General features: G+C 36.4%; 1 protein-coding gene across 1 annotated transcript in view; it reads right to left on the bottom strand.

Moving 5' to 3' along the window:
* LOC150078245 (regulator of G protein signaling loco-like) overlaps nucleotides 1-15,133 on the bottom strand; it is a 311,630-nt gene that overhangs the window by 156,690 nt on the left and 139,807 nt on the right. The window contains 1 exon segment of the mRNA XM_090384508.1: nucleotides 10,719-10,805. Within this exon segment, the coding sequence (XP_090240634.1) occupies nucleotides 10,719-10,805 (87 nt within the window).

Below are 15,133 nucleotides of genomic sequence, written 5' to 3'. Positions count from 1 at the left end.
GTTTACCACTCAAGTAAATTTTTAAATATTAGTAACCTTAACATTTTTCTATCTGTGTATTTCTGTTTAGATTGTCAGTTGATTATAATCAACTGATTATAACTGTTAAAAAAGATAAATATAGAAATAAATTTGTACCTATTCTGAATTATTAAGTCAAAGTTCTGTTTATAACATGGCACTGCTGTTAAGACTGGGATATTGTGAGTTCCAGAGTGTACAAGAAATAATTCTGAATTCAGTTTTTTCCCCCTTAGCTGAATATTCTCTGCTTCAGCACTGCTAGGCGGAATTATTAAAATGCCAAAATAGCATGAGATAACTTGTTATATTTCATGGCTCCTTATGGAGTTGTTAATTCCCCAACCAAGGATCACTGTACGTCAATTGGTTCTTATTTCAAAATAGAGCCTGGCAAATGCTTGCACTGAAATTAACAAATTTGATGAACAAAATATCTATCTTCAATAATACTGAGAAGCAGAAGAAAAATTTTTTTTTTTTTTTTTGGCAAAATTGATTAGTTTAAATTTGGTTCAAAAAACTTGTTCTTACAAAGAGCATTATTAGATGATTAACTGATTCATCAACTAATAAGGAAGAGAGGAGGGTTATGCTGTTAGTTAACAAACACAAAATCTAAGGAAGTGCATCCAATTGACATTGGTGGACAATACAATGTTGAGTCAGTGCGGTGTGTGACATAAGCACAGGGAAACAGAAAATGGGAGTAGGTGTGTGTTATACGCTTAATAACTCTGATAAGTATAATGAACAATTTTGCAAAGAAATAGAGTGCACCAGTAAATCAGAATGTCTTATAATGGAGAATATTAACTTTCCAGATATTGACTGGAACTTTTGGGTTGGTCACTTGCACACTAGCAAGACTTTTGTGGATTTGTTGGATGACTATTGTCAACAGCAACATGTTCGAAGGGCAACCAGAGGGAGTAATACTCTTGACATGATTATCAGCAACAATTATTCATGCATTAAGAATTTGCAGATAAAGTAACCACTGGGTGACACTGATCACAGTGTACTGATGTGGGATTTACTTAAAGATGTAATTACCATCAAGGGTAAAGGGAAGGATTTTTGCAATCGTAAAGGTGACTACAGTGGTCTCAGACAGTTTTTAAATTCTATACAGTGGGATCAACTGATAATGTTACCGATGGTGAATTCCAAGTGGGAAGCCTTCAGGGACTTAATCTTGGATGCTACTAGGCTTTTCATACCAACTAAAAAATACTGTTCAAGGTTCAGGCCTAAATGAATATCAGATGGATTAATGAGGATTGTGGCAGAGAAGAAAAATGCATGGGATGCATGTAAATTATCAGGAGACACAGAGGCCTATGGCAGATATAAGCTAGACTATAATCAAGTCACAAAGGAGGTTAGGCAGGCAGAGGCAGATTACGAGAAATTTTTGGCAAAGAATGCAAAGAGTTCTTTACTTATGCAAACTCTAGAACATAGGTTCCCAAACTTTTTCGAGCCACCACCCACTTTGCAAGGCATAAATTTTGTAACACCCCCCCCCATTATAACAGTTTTCCACGTTCAAGCTGTTTGATATTTTCGACGTAAATAGCAACTAATGATACATTACTGCTTATGCTGTTAAATTATTGAAAAAGTAGCGGTCAATATGTGCTTCATCTTGAACACAGTTATTGCTATACCGATTTTGATGAAACATAGCACATATGTAAAGATTTGTAAAGTGTATGCTCGAATAACATTATGCACAGTTTCATACAATGGTTTAAATATGAAAATTCGGAATACATATTAAGAGATTGCAAATGCATTAGTAAGAATCTTATTGTAATATATTACATCAAATATATTACGAAATCGTTTATTTCGAACTTATAAAGTAAAAATACAAAGAAAAAATAAATTAATGTAAAGGATGAGCCTGATGCATTTTTAAAAGTTTGTTAATATTGGGTTCAACTTTCATTAAAAACAGTCGTAAATCGCCACACTCAGTTATATGAAATCGGTTCTTTTTCTTATATAAGTAAATTCGCTACAGCACTAAACCCATGCTCAGCCAAATAAGAAGATGGAAATGCAATTAAAAATTTCTGCACTATTTCCCATAATCCAGGGTACAGTGTCGGTATTGATTTCTGAAGCCAGAACTCTTGGTATCCACTTTTGAATTTTATTTTTAGTTCTTCATTTGTTGTGAGTTCTATGAGTTCCTCTTCTAAATTTGATGATCCTGCTGTGTTTACATGTGAGAAAGAATCTAGAATCCAATTTGGTATATTCATGTTTAGAATATCCTTGAATCGCTCATTGAAATTAGCATGGAGAACCTCCAAGTGTTGGCAGTATGTAAGTAAATCTTCCTTTTTGAGAGACACTGCTGATAAATTTGAAAAGTGGCTATATTCCCCTCAGTCTAGATTCCACTTGAACAGAAGAAGTTTCCCCACAAAAGCGGCAATAACATTTTTTGTTTTAATTGAATTCCATTCATCACCTTGTAATTGTAGATTGACTTCATTAAATATTTTATAGAGGTCTGTCAAATAAGAGATGTATTTTTGGATATAATCAGGTTGGCCCGCAATCCGTCGTCTCTGTTTTCTAGGAACTCTAGTACTGAATCAAACAAATTGTAAAATCGATTCAGGCAAATACCTTTTTGAAAGCCAACAAACTTCTGTGTGAAGCAGCAAACGATTGAAATCTTCATCGTTTTCACTACAAAGTTGGCTAAACAATCTGTCACTCAATGAATTGCTTCTAATCTTGTTGACTGCTCTAATAACGTAATGGAGTTATGCAGGCTTTCACTTAAATTCTTCACAACCAAATGTTGACGATGAAGAACACAATGTATAGTGAGTACATTTGGTACTGCTTGTTTCAAATGTGCTATGAAACCCTTGTGATGCCCTGTCATTGCTGGAGCACCATTAGTAGCAGCAGACAAAATATTACGAATAGGAATGTCTTTCTCTTGAAAAAAACTTATTCATGGTATTAAATATAGATTCTTCCTTTGTATCCGCTTCCAAATTTTTAGCAAACAATAATTCTTGACAAACTTTTTCTTCTTTTATGAATCGTACGTATTGATAAGAGTAGTGCTTCATTATTTGGGAGAGTTGATTTCTCGAGTTGAATGGAAAATTGGCATGTCTTCAAATAATTGCACAATGATTTTTCAACGTCTTCAGCCATTTCATCGATTCTTCTTGGCACTGAATTATTGCTCAAAGGAATTTCCTGATGATATCTGACGCTGGCTTATTACTTCTTTTACTGCCGACAAGATTAATTCCTCACCAATTGTGTGTGGTTTTCCCGCTTTTGCGATTAATAATGAAATATTATAAGAAGCTTGTAATCAGTCATCTTGTTTAGTGGATGACGCAAAAAGTTTTGATATAGTTGAAAGTTTAAAATATTTTTCTTCTAGTACTTGAAAATAGGACAAATCTTTATCCTTTTCGTCAGCATGCATTTTAGTCAAATGCTCTTCTAGCCTAGAAGGCTTCATTGCTTCATTTGAAAATACTTTTTGGCAAATCAAGCACATAGGTAATAACTGTTTCGTAGGAGACTGAATAAAGCCATATTTCAAATACTCAATACTGTACTGTCGACATTTCTTCTTAAATTCAGATATAATGAAGTAATAAAATTTGCAACAATATTCACAAAATAAAAGATTTAATTTACACTTTGTATGACTCCACTTATCTATCACACTTTCGACTGATCATTGTTGACAAAGCACACAAAAAATAATGAAACTTATTCCTAAACAGCAAAAGTGTAAGATCACATATCAATTTATGAATTATTACGTCGGCAAAACAGCCTTGGAAGCTTTGAAGATGAAATGCACTACGGCATTAGTTTAAAATTCGTGCCTAATCTGTCTCGAACAAATCAACAGACGCGGAGATATAATTGACTGGTCAAGCTTACGTCATTAGCGTTACCAAGGTGATCAAAGGAGAAAATAAAACTGTAAACAATTTTCATGGAAAACAAACAGTTGAACATCATTACTTGCGAACAATATTTTGCATTGTCACTCTGTCACAACATTTTGCTTTTACTGCTTTTCATAACTGTTGTACGAAAGAATTTCAACAAATTGGTTTTGAAAAACAAAAATATCACATTTCCTTTCTTCAGTATGTATTGTATCTACTAACAAAAAATATAGAAAATTCATCTATTGGAAGCTATACTGGAAACGGAAGGGGGAAAAAAAAAAAAAAAAAAAAACTGTCGTAAAACTGATCACTACGATGCGTATTTCATAAAAAAAAAAAATTCGCTTTATTGTAATTGTTTCTAGAAAACTAAATTGGAAAAATAAAGATCAAATATACATCCATGAAAGCAGTTTCACGGATGTATATTTGATCTTACGAACTTTCAAGAAAATATTTCTATTCATAGCTGCATTATAAATTTTGAAAACTGATGTCGAAGGAACTTCGCATGCATCTTACCTGGTGTGCAAATGAAAAAAAAAAAAAAAATATATATATATATATTATTCGGACCTTTTCCTCACTTTTAACTATAGAGGGCGTCCATTATTATTTTTCTACTAAGCAACCTCTCCTTGTTTGTATTCTATTTATTAATCATGTTTATTATGCATTTTACTAATTGATCCTACATAATTTTACTAATTGACGCTACATAATTCTACTAATTGATGCTACATAATTTTAAAGGTATGTAATTTTATACTAGTTTTTTTTACATGTGACATTAACAAAATATTTCACAGGCTAGCAGTATTAATTTTCCTCTTCTACTAACACCTTCACAGCCAAGGCCCTCTCTAAGAGGTTGGGTACTTACGAACCCAGCTTGCCTAGTATCTTTAAAATCTTTTCCTTCTCTTTACGTCTTTATACTTTCTATTCTGCTTTTTCCGTCCGTTGAACTATTAGTGCAATACGAGGGTGATTCGGACATTCCTTCTTTTCTTATTCTCGCTATTTTCGCCTCCTTTTTTTACTACTATCTTTTTTCCCACCCATACCTTGTATTACTTCCCTTTTCTATGCTGCTGCCTGGTACACCTTTTAATTACACCTTTTAATTTAACGGTTTACTTAAAATATACACACTGCGTTGGGGCTACCTCACTCATGTCTATGAAGGTTTCATAAAATTTTAATTTTTAATTTTTTTTTTTAATTTTTTTTAATTTATTGCTACCTCCATCGGCATGGGTTTGTATAGAAACGCAGTATTTTGGTACATGATCGGGTGTAGTCCCCTGATGAAATACCTGATCTATGTACCAATTTTTATTTTCATTATTTTCATTTCTATTTATTACTACTTTTTAATATGCATTAATTACCACTTTTTTCTAGCTTTTGTAAATATGATTTGGCTTATCAATTCAGCCAATTTTTCCACTTAATTCATTAGGATCTTAACATTCTTTTCTTCTCATATCTTCCATTAGGCATGGCACGTTGTTGTTAATAACTTTCCCATCTTACTATGTCCTTTATCATTTATTTCTATGTTTTATTTTATAGTTGTATCCTGTTCTGTAGCCTTGCGCGTCCAGGTACATCTATTCTCTATTTTCTTTTTCTTTTCCTTTCTTTACCTTTTTCTTCTCCTTTCTTTACCTTTTTCACCTGTTTTATATATATATATATATATATATATATATCTGATAATTAAAATAAATATGATATTTAAAATAAAAATTTTATTACTTTTGCCTAACTTTTACCTCACATAATATATATATATATATATGTGCTACGAGTAACGGATTGTTTTATATGGATTTGATACCATCAAAAAATTTGAGGGAAAAATTGAATTTTCATTATCACACACACACGCCCGAAAAATTCACCATAAAGTGTCATATGTTTGCTTGCTTGAATTCCATTCTGAGCTGCAAATGTAATTTCACTTCTCTTGTGCTGACAGAGCTGCTGTTTGCCGAATGAAGGAAAACGGGGTTCATTTTCCTGAAATTTCCGCTTCCTTTCATTCATTTGGGGGGTAAACTCCTTAGGGGAGGGTGTTCACCCTTTCTAGTCAAACACTAAGGGAAAGAGACAGAGAGAAAGAAATAAAAATACTCTTTTGGTGGGAGGAAGGCCAGGAGGTTGTCAAAGGTCCACAACTGTAACTTTCATCACAGATGCTGAAGTTCTAGTAAGTCAGTTTCATCGCAGATTCAAAAGTATTTCTTTATTGCATTCAGTTTCACAACAGATGATAAAGTTCTAATAAGTCAGCTTCATCGTAGGATGCCCAAGTTCAGATTAGTCCGATTTTTGTCCAGTGTGCATTCGATAAAAAACCCTCTTTGCTTTATTGTAATTGTTTTTCGGAACAATATTTTGCAATAATCCCCCTGGAAATATTAGCCAGTGAACTGCATTATACATTTCAAACATCGCCGTATAGCTTGACCTTGAATACAAAATGACTACAGTTACTTTCCTTTGAGTGACCGCCTTGTACAGTTGTGGACACTTCCTTTCAGTCAGTAAAATCATCAGTAGTAGTCTTTTATTGTACCTGAAGTAATTTGTTATGTTGGGGCAAACGGTTTTTGCTCCTAATTGAAGTAGCACTTTTGAATTTTGCCCAAGTCGATTATCTGCACATATTGATAATTATAAGGACAGTAAAAGAGTTGATAATTGGTGCCATTGGTGGGCAGCATTCCGACTAACAAATTTTCTGTTTATACTCCAGGATGACCACATGGTCAGAGATCCCGAAATAGAGAGAGAGAGAGAGAGAGAGAGAGAGAGAGAATACAAGAAACAGCATTGCATTTAGCAGTCATCGACTTGATTGTGTGAAATTGCTCGCCAAAAATCACAGCAAAGCAAGAGAAGTGATGGGGAGAAAATTTATTTTTCAGCGGGGTTTATCTGTTTATTGCAGTTCAGAACAGCATTATGACTGTGGACAGTGAATTTATTCAGCTTCTGTACTAAAACAGAATTTCTCCCTTTGCGATGACATCAAAGTGTAACAAGCAAATATCTTCTAAGAATACTTTTTGAGCAGCCGTTAGTCGCAATCTGTTAGCTTTGTACTGTTAGAAAATATTGCAGTTTTGTGAAGAATAGACATTTCAAGAAACAATCCGTTATTCATAATGGGTGATTTTTTTTTTCTTCTTTTGCACACAAGTTTTCGAAGTTTATAATGCAGCTACAAATAGAAATATTTTCTCGAAATTTCGTTAGAAGATCAAACCCAGGAAACTGCTGTTCCGATATCGTTTACTAAAAACAATTACAATAAAGCAACTTTTTTTTTTTTTTTTATCAAATGCGCATTGAAGTGTTATCAGTTTTACACCAGTTTTTCTCGTTTCTAAAAAATGAATTTCCCTGATTTTCTGTTCGTAGGAGCAATACACGTTGAAGAAAGGAAATACGATCTGTTCGCCGTTCAAAAACAGTTGTTGCTACTGTTTCACTTTATTGCTTCTTGTGTCAACTCACAGTAGCTCGCGTTGTCGCGTTTCAAAGGCCCTAGGCTAATTAGGGTGGGTTTAGAAAAAATAACAGAAAAAGGCCTAAAAAATACACACTTGATGTCACATTTTTGTCATTTGCGTGAAATTCAATAGAAGGTTTTGAAAATTGAAGCGGGAAAATCGAAGAAAACAGTTCTGGCTTCACCTATAGCGAATTTCAGCTGTGTCCATAGAGTAAAAATTATAGAATTTATTAGTTAACCTTTGAACTGGGTCCACTGGACGAGGAGATAAAAAACGGATAAGGAGCCACCGACCCCTAGACCGCCCCCAATTGCTTCTGAACCCACTATCGTCCCCCTAGAAGGCTTCAGCGCCCACTGGGGGGGGGCGGTACCGCCAACTTTGGGAACCTATGCTCTAGAAGGAAGGGGATGAATCAGATTGGTTCAATTAACATAGATGGTTTGACTATTGATAATCCTGCTCAAATAGCTGATAAACTGAATGAGTATTTTTCAACTACATTCACACGTGAGATGAGGAGTTATTCAAGAAGGGGAATGCCACACATTTATCAAACTCTAACAGGGAGCTAAGTGATTTTGTAATAACTGAGAGCAAAGTGGAGGAGACACTGTTTGTTTGTTTTTTTTTTGGTTTTTAGGAGCATTAGCAACTAAGGCCATATTGCTCCAGGGATATGTGGTGGTCATTCCCTGACCTTTCCGCATCCTCCGTATTTGGTGGGCATGGGCTCGAACTCCGGTCTAATCAAGAAGCGTGTGCTACGCACTACTGCTCCTGCCCACCTGGCTACGGAGGCGCCCCACCAGATGTAGATTGAATCTATCCGGTTATATTGAAGGAGGCAGAGGGGGAAGTTAGCAAACCCTTAGCCATAATTATGAGAGTATCCTTATATTCAGGGGAGGTCCCCATGGACTGGAGATGTGCAAATGTATCCTCAATTCACAAAGGGGCTTCAAAGGGTGACACAAATAATTATAGATTCTTAGTTTAACCTCTGTTTGGGGAAAATAATGGAGTCACTGGTTAAAGAGGTGATACAGGATCACCTAGACAAAACTGCAATAATAGTTCAGACACAGCATGGGTTAAGGGGAAGTCATGTCTGACCAATCTGACTGGATACGATGATGTGGTCACAAAGGAACTGGATGCAAAAAATAATTTTGATATCATAAACTTGGATTTCAGGAAAGCTTTTGATACTTTTGCACATGAGCAACTGCTGTACAAATTGGGGCAGTATGGCATTACGGGCAAGTTGCTGCAATGGATAAAGGGATGGTTGAGTGGGAGATGGCAGAGAGTGGTAATAAATGGACACTGCTCTATGTGGACTAAGGTTAATCAGTGGAGTTCCCCAGGGTTCAGTTCTCTGGCCATTGTTGTTTTGTGTATTTATCAATGATATCGATGAAAGTATATCAGGCTTAGTGTCCAAGTTTGCAGATGACACAAAGGTTGGCAGTTTTGTTAATGACACTAAAGACAGTATGCTACTGCAACAGGATCTAGAAAAGTTAGGCAAATGGGCTGAGAAGTGGCAAGTGAAGTTTAACACTGACAAATGCAAAGTACTGCATATGGGTAACAGTAAGCCAAGAGAAATGTTGCCAACTGTGTAGTACTACACTGAGGGAGGTGGAGAATGAAAAAGACCTGGGGTTAATTGTGCAGTCAGATATGAAGTTCTCTGAGCAGTGCAGATGGGCTGTCAGGGCAGGTCATGGAGTTTTGTCAATGACATATAGGAATTTTTCTAGCAGAGACAAGGAGGTGAGTATCCCTTTGTATAAGGCAATGATCAGGCCACACCTTGAGTACTGCGTACAGATCTGGAGGCCTTATTTTAGGAAGGATATCTAGAGTTGCTAGAATGAATACAGAGAAGGGCAACAAGATTGGTGATAGGAACAAAGGGGTGTGTGCTTACAAAGAAAGGCTTAAGTTCTGCAAGTTGCAGCATCTGGAGACTAGGCACCTGCGAGGTGATCTGATTGAGGTGTACAAGGCCTTGAATGGTTTGAGCAGGCTCAATGCTGATGGAATACTTCTGCTTGCTCAGACTAAGAACCTTAGGGGGCATAGATTCAAATTGAGGAAACACATTGTAGAATAGATGTGTGGAAGTTTGCCTTTAGCTTGCGGGTAGTTGATTGCTGGAACAGACTTCCACCTGTTGTTGTGGAAGTTGATTGCTTAAATAAATTTAAGGCTGAACTAGACAAGCATTTGGAGTGACCGGGTGGGCGAAATGGGAAGGGGTTTTTTTTGGCTGATGCTGTATAAGCTCGCTTTCTTGCATCATTTGCCTCAACTAATGCTAATGTAATGGCATGAGATTAGCAATTTCATATATGGATCAAATATTATCTGTTATCCAAGCTCATCCTTCTCATTAATTGTTTTTTTTTTTTTTTTGCAATTGTTCATTTTTTTATTGTTTTGTAATCTTAATTGAAGAATAAGAATTTGATTTTTTTGTTTTTGCTGTATTCAACTGAAATATTAAACTATTATTTTAATGTGTAAATTAAAATGAAAACAATTTTTTTATTTCTTTCTCAGCAGTGGAATAAAATTTTTTCTACATAATTTATAAAATGCTATTTTTCCTCTTTAAAAATCTTGTCTTCCTACCTCGGGTTTTACATTGAGTTGTCACGTCGATTTTTTATTTAATAAAAGGTTCACAAGCGAAATAAGTTTGCGTGCCACTGGTTTAGAAGATTTTATATTAGAATTGTCTTTAGTGAAAATGAATGCTGAACTAAAAAAAGATGATGTACCGATGTTTATTTTGATAATACTATTTTATTTCTCTTTTCTGTTAAATATAAAAAAAAAAAAAAAAACTAGAAAGAACAAAATCACTGTTTCAGCTTTCTTGTTCAAATTCACTCTGCTAATAATATATTCATTCACTTTATAGTAATGTTCTTTTTACAGATTCAAGAAATACAATGGATCAGTACAGTAGTAAGATGAAATTAGCCGGATTCATTCCAGTTCATATTAGATTTAAATTTGCATAATATGCAAAAAAACCCCTAATTATCTAATGGAAGTATACCTGCATAATGTGCATAATGGTATTTAAGTAACTGAAAAGAAATCCAGTAATTATATTATAAGTTGAAAACACAAATAAGCATATTAAAGAACTGTATGAAAAACAATAAGTATGAAACTAACTTACTTCAGCCAGGTCTGTAATTTGACGATACTGCTCACAAGCCACCCAGAATGTTATATTTTCTTGGCTGAATTCCTTTTTAAGAAATTCCTTCAAGTATAAAAAATATATATCAGAATAAAATCTACCTGAATAAAAAATGTTTTCAAAGTGATCTCATTTTGATTAAATTAAATCAAAGTTTGTTCCAAATCAGTGCATCTCACAGCCTTATGATTGAAAATAGGATACAGTATCCCAAAGATATAGAAAATACAGGATATCATGTAGCACACGGGCAAAATGAATATTCAAAAATGGCTACCTTCTTTGGAAAGGCAGATACAAAAAGGCTTGTAGCCGTTCTTGGCAAAATGTGAAAGTAAGAAATACAGGAAATATAGGACAAGGTCTCAAATATATAGGAAAAAGAGTCCAAGCAGAAGCACTGTATAATAAAGATAAAATAAAATATCCATCTGACTCCCTCTCTGTGTAGGTACCTAATCAGCCAACCACTGAATCTTCCCAAGCTGTTGGCTTCGACCACCCAGGAAGCTTACCTTACGATTCCAGTAGTCAACTCACTGGCTAAAAGAAAACTTCCTGCAAGCCAGTCTAAGCCTCTTCCCATGTCATTTGAATTTACAGCCTTAGTTGTGGAATCATTTATAATACATGGGTTGTGTTAGGGTAGCTAAGAATAGAAATAGATGCATGTATACTTGCGTGTACACCAATGCTAGGAGTTTAGTAAATAAATTTGATGAATTTGAGGTATTGCTCAAAACATCAAAGGCAGATATTATTGGGATATCAGAGACTTGGTGTCACACAGATATAAGGAATGCAGAACTGGAATTTGGGGAGTACAACGTCTACAGAAAGGATAGACTGGATAGGAAGGGAGGAGGGGTTATGCTATTAGTTAAGAAATACATAAAATCCAAGGAAGTGAAGCCAGTCGACATCGCTGGACAGTGCAGTGTCGAGTCAGTTTGGTGTGACATAAGCAATGGGAGATCAAAAGTGAGAGTAGGAGTGTGCTATAGGCCTAATGACTCTGATGAGTATAATAAGAAACTGTATAGGGAAATAGAGTGGGCCAGTAAATCAGAGAGTCTTATAATGGGAGATTTTAATTTCCCAGATATTGACTGGAATTTGGGGGCTGGTCACTCACACACTAGCAAGGCTTTTGTGGATTTATTGGATGATTGTTTTCTACATCAGCATGTTCGGGAGGTAACTAGAGGGAGGAATACTCTTGATTTGATTATCAGCAGTGATTCTTCATGCATTAAGAATCTGCAGATAAACGAACCACTAGGTGGCAGTGATCACAGTGTGCTGAAGTGGGATTTACTCAAAGAGGTAACTACCATTAGGGGTAAAGGGAAGGGTTATTGCTCTCGTAAAGGCGACTACGATGGACTGAGACAGTATTTAAATTCTATACAGTGGGACCAACTGATGATGTTGCCAACAGCAAATTCAAAATGGGAAGCATTCAAAGAACTTATCTTGGAAGCTACTAGGCTTTACATACCAACTAAGAAATATTGTTCAAGGTTTAGGCCTAAGTGGATGTCAGATGAACTGATGGGGCATATGGCAGAGAAGAAACATGCATGGGATACATACAAATTAACACATGACACAGAACCTTTTGATAGATACAAGTTGATCTGTAACCAAGTTACAAAGGAGTTTAGGCAGGCGAAGGCAGAGTACGAGAAATCTTTGGCAAGGGATGCAAAGAAAAACAGCAAAGAGTTCTTTACTTATGTAAACTCTAGAAGGAAGGGGATGAATCAGATTGGTCCACTTGATATCGATGGGTCAACTGTTGATGATCCTGCTCAGGTAGCTAACAAACTAAATGAATATTTTGCATCGACATTCACACATGAGGAGTTATTTAGCGAGGGGAAAGCCAGGGGTGTATTCAACTCTAGCAGTAAGCTAGAGAATCTTGTAATAACTAAGAGTAAAGTGGAGGAAAAACTGTTGAAGATAAACACAAGAAAGGCACCTGGGGTGGATGGGATCTATCCAGTTATATTAAAGGAGGTAGCAGAGGAAGTAAGCAAACCCTTACCCATAATTATGAGAGTTTCCTTGGACTCAGGGGAGGTACCCGCAGACTGGAGATGTGCAAGTGTGACCCCAATTCACAAAGGAGGATCAAAGGCTGACACAAGCAATTATAGACCTGTGAGTTTAACTTCTGTTCCAGGAAAATTAATGGAGGCACTAGTTAAAGAAGCACTGCAGGATCATTTAGACAAGACTTCAGTTATAGCTCGGACACAGCATGGTTTTGTTAAGGGGAAGTCTTGCCTGACCAATTTGATTGGATACTATGATGCAGTCACAAAGGAACTGGATGCAGTCACAAAGGAACTGGATGCAGGGAATAACTTTGATATTATATACTTGGATCTTAGAAAGGCTTTTGATACTGTTGCACATGGAAGACTGCTGCACAAATTGGAGCAGTGTGACATTGGAGGCAAATTGCTGCTGTGGATAAAGGGGTGGCTGAGGGGGAGAAGACAGAGAGTGGTAATCAATGGACACTGCTCATCGTGGACTAATGTTATTAGTGGAGTCCCTCAGGGCTCAGTGTTGGGTCCATTATTGTTTTCTGTATTCATAAATGATATTGATGATGGTATATCAAGTTTAATGTTGAAGTTTGCAGACGATACAAAGGTAGGCAGGGTTGTCAAGGACACTAATGACACTATGCTGCTGCAACAGGATCTGGAAAGGTTGAGCAGATGGGCTGAGAGGTGGCAAATGAAGTTTAACATTGACAAATGTCAAGTACTACATATGGGAAACAGCAACCCCAGAGCAACGTATCAACTCTGTGGTACTACACTGACAGTGGTAGAGAATGAAAGGGACCTGGGGGTGGTTGTGCAGGCAGATATGAAGTTCTCTGAGCAGTGCAGATGGGCTGCAAGAGTAGCTCATGGTGTATTGTCAATGATATATAGCAATTTTTCTAGCAGGGATAAGGAGGTGATTATTCCCTTGTATAAGGCAATGGTCAGGCCACACCTAGAGTACTGAATACAGGTCTGGTGGCCTCATTTCAAGAAGGATGTAGAGCTGCTGGAACGAGTACAGAGAAGGGCAACAAGATTAGTGAATGGAACAAAGGGGTGCTCTTACGAAGAAAGGCTTAAGTTTTGCAAATTACAGTGTCTGGAGACTAGGCACCAGCGAGTTGATCTGATAGAGGTGTATAAAGCATTGAATGGTTTGAGCATGCTCAATGCTGATGGGATTCTTCCTCTCGCTCAGAATAATCACCTGAGAGTGCATAAATTCAAATTGAGGAAAGACAGATGTAGGATAGACGTGCGGAAATTTGCCTTCAGCCAGCGAGTGGTTGGTTGGTGGAACAGACTTCCATCCCTTATCGTGGAAGTTGATAGCCTAAATAAGTTTAAGGCTCAGCTGGACAGGTATTTTGAACGAACAGAGGGGTGAAGTGGAAGTGGTTTTTTTTTTTTTTTTTTTGGCTGATGCTGCATAAGCTTGCTTTCTTGCATCAAATGCCTCTACTAATGCTAATGCTAACAGTGAACATTTCAATCTTGTTCATTTTACTTTTGGCTCTCAGAGCCTTGTACATTTCAATGAACTCTCAGTCATGTCTTACATCTCGCAAAAACAATTCTTCTGCTCCTATGCTTATCTTTGATGACACTCCGATTTTTAGGCAAAATGATACATCTCTTTTGGGGATTACCCTAACTTCTGATCTCTCTTGGCACAAGCACATTACAAATATTGCTTCTTCTACATCTAAAAAACTTGGTTTTCTCTTTTTCTCTCAGCGTTACTTTTCTTCCAAACAGCTGTTCAACCCTGTACAAATTGCAAATCTACCCCCGTGGAATATTGTTCCCACATCTGGAGTGGTGCCCTCAAAACCTCTCTCAGGCTTCTAGATTCCATTTAGAAGAGGGCAGTTAGGTTAACTAATGATTCCTCTCTAACAGAGTCTTTCCACTCACTGTCTCATAGATGTACTGTTTCTGCTGCATGCCTTTTCTACAGATACTTCCATGGGCACTGTTCTTCTGAATTGGCTTGTATTATTCCCGCTCTTCTCTCTTTCAAAACAGTCCGAACAAGTGTCGCCACCAGCCAACATCCATTTACTGTCCAAATTCAAACTCACAGAACCAACTTTTCATCTTCCTCGTTTATTCATTCAACTGCTGTTTTCTGGAACAACCTTCCTTCATACGTATTTCCTGAAAATTACAGTCTAAAGAAGTTCAAGTCTAATGTCAACAAATATCTTCTTTCGTCTTCTCAACCTCCAACCCAAGCACGATACTAAGTACTATAGGTTCTAATACCTATCGTGTTTGGGGTTTTCGTATAAAAAAAAAAAAAAAACAGACTTGAAT

This window comes from Mastigoproctus giganteus, chromosome 11 (assembly GCF_048544385.1).
Source record: "Mastigoproctus giganteus isolate SK-2022 chromosome 11, ASM4854438v1, whole genome shotgun sequence".
Classification (NCBI taxonomy): domain Eukaryota; kingdom Metazoa; phylum Arthropoda; class Arachnida; order Uropygi; family Thelyphonidae; genus Mastigoproctus; species Mastigoproctus giganteus.
Note: the sequence above shows the minus strand (reverse complement) of the source record. Positions and strands in the feature narration are given on the sequence as shown.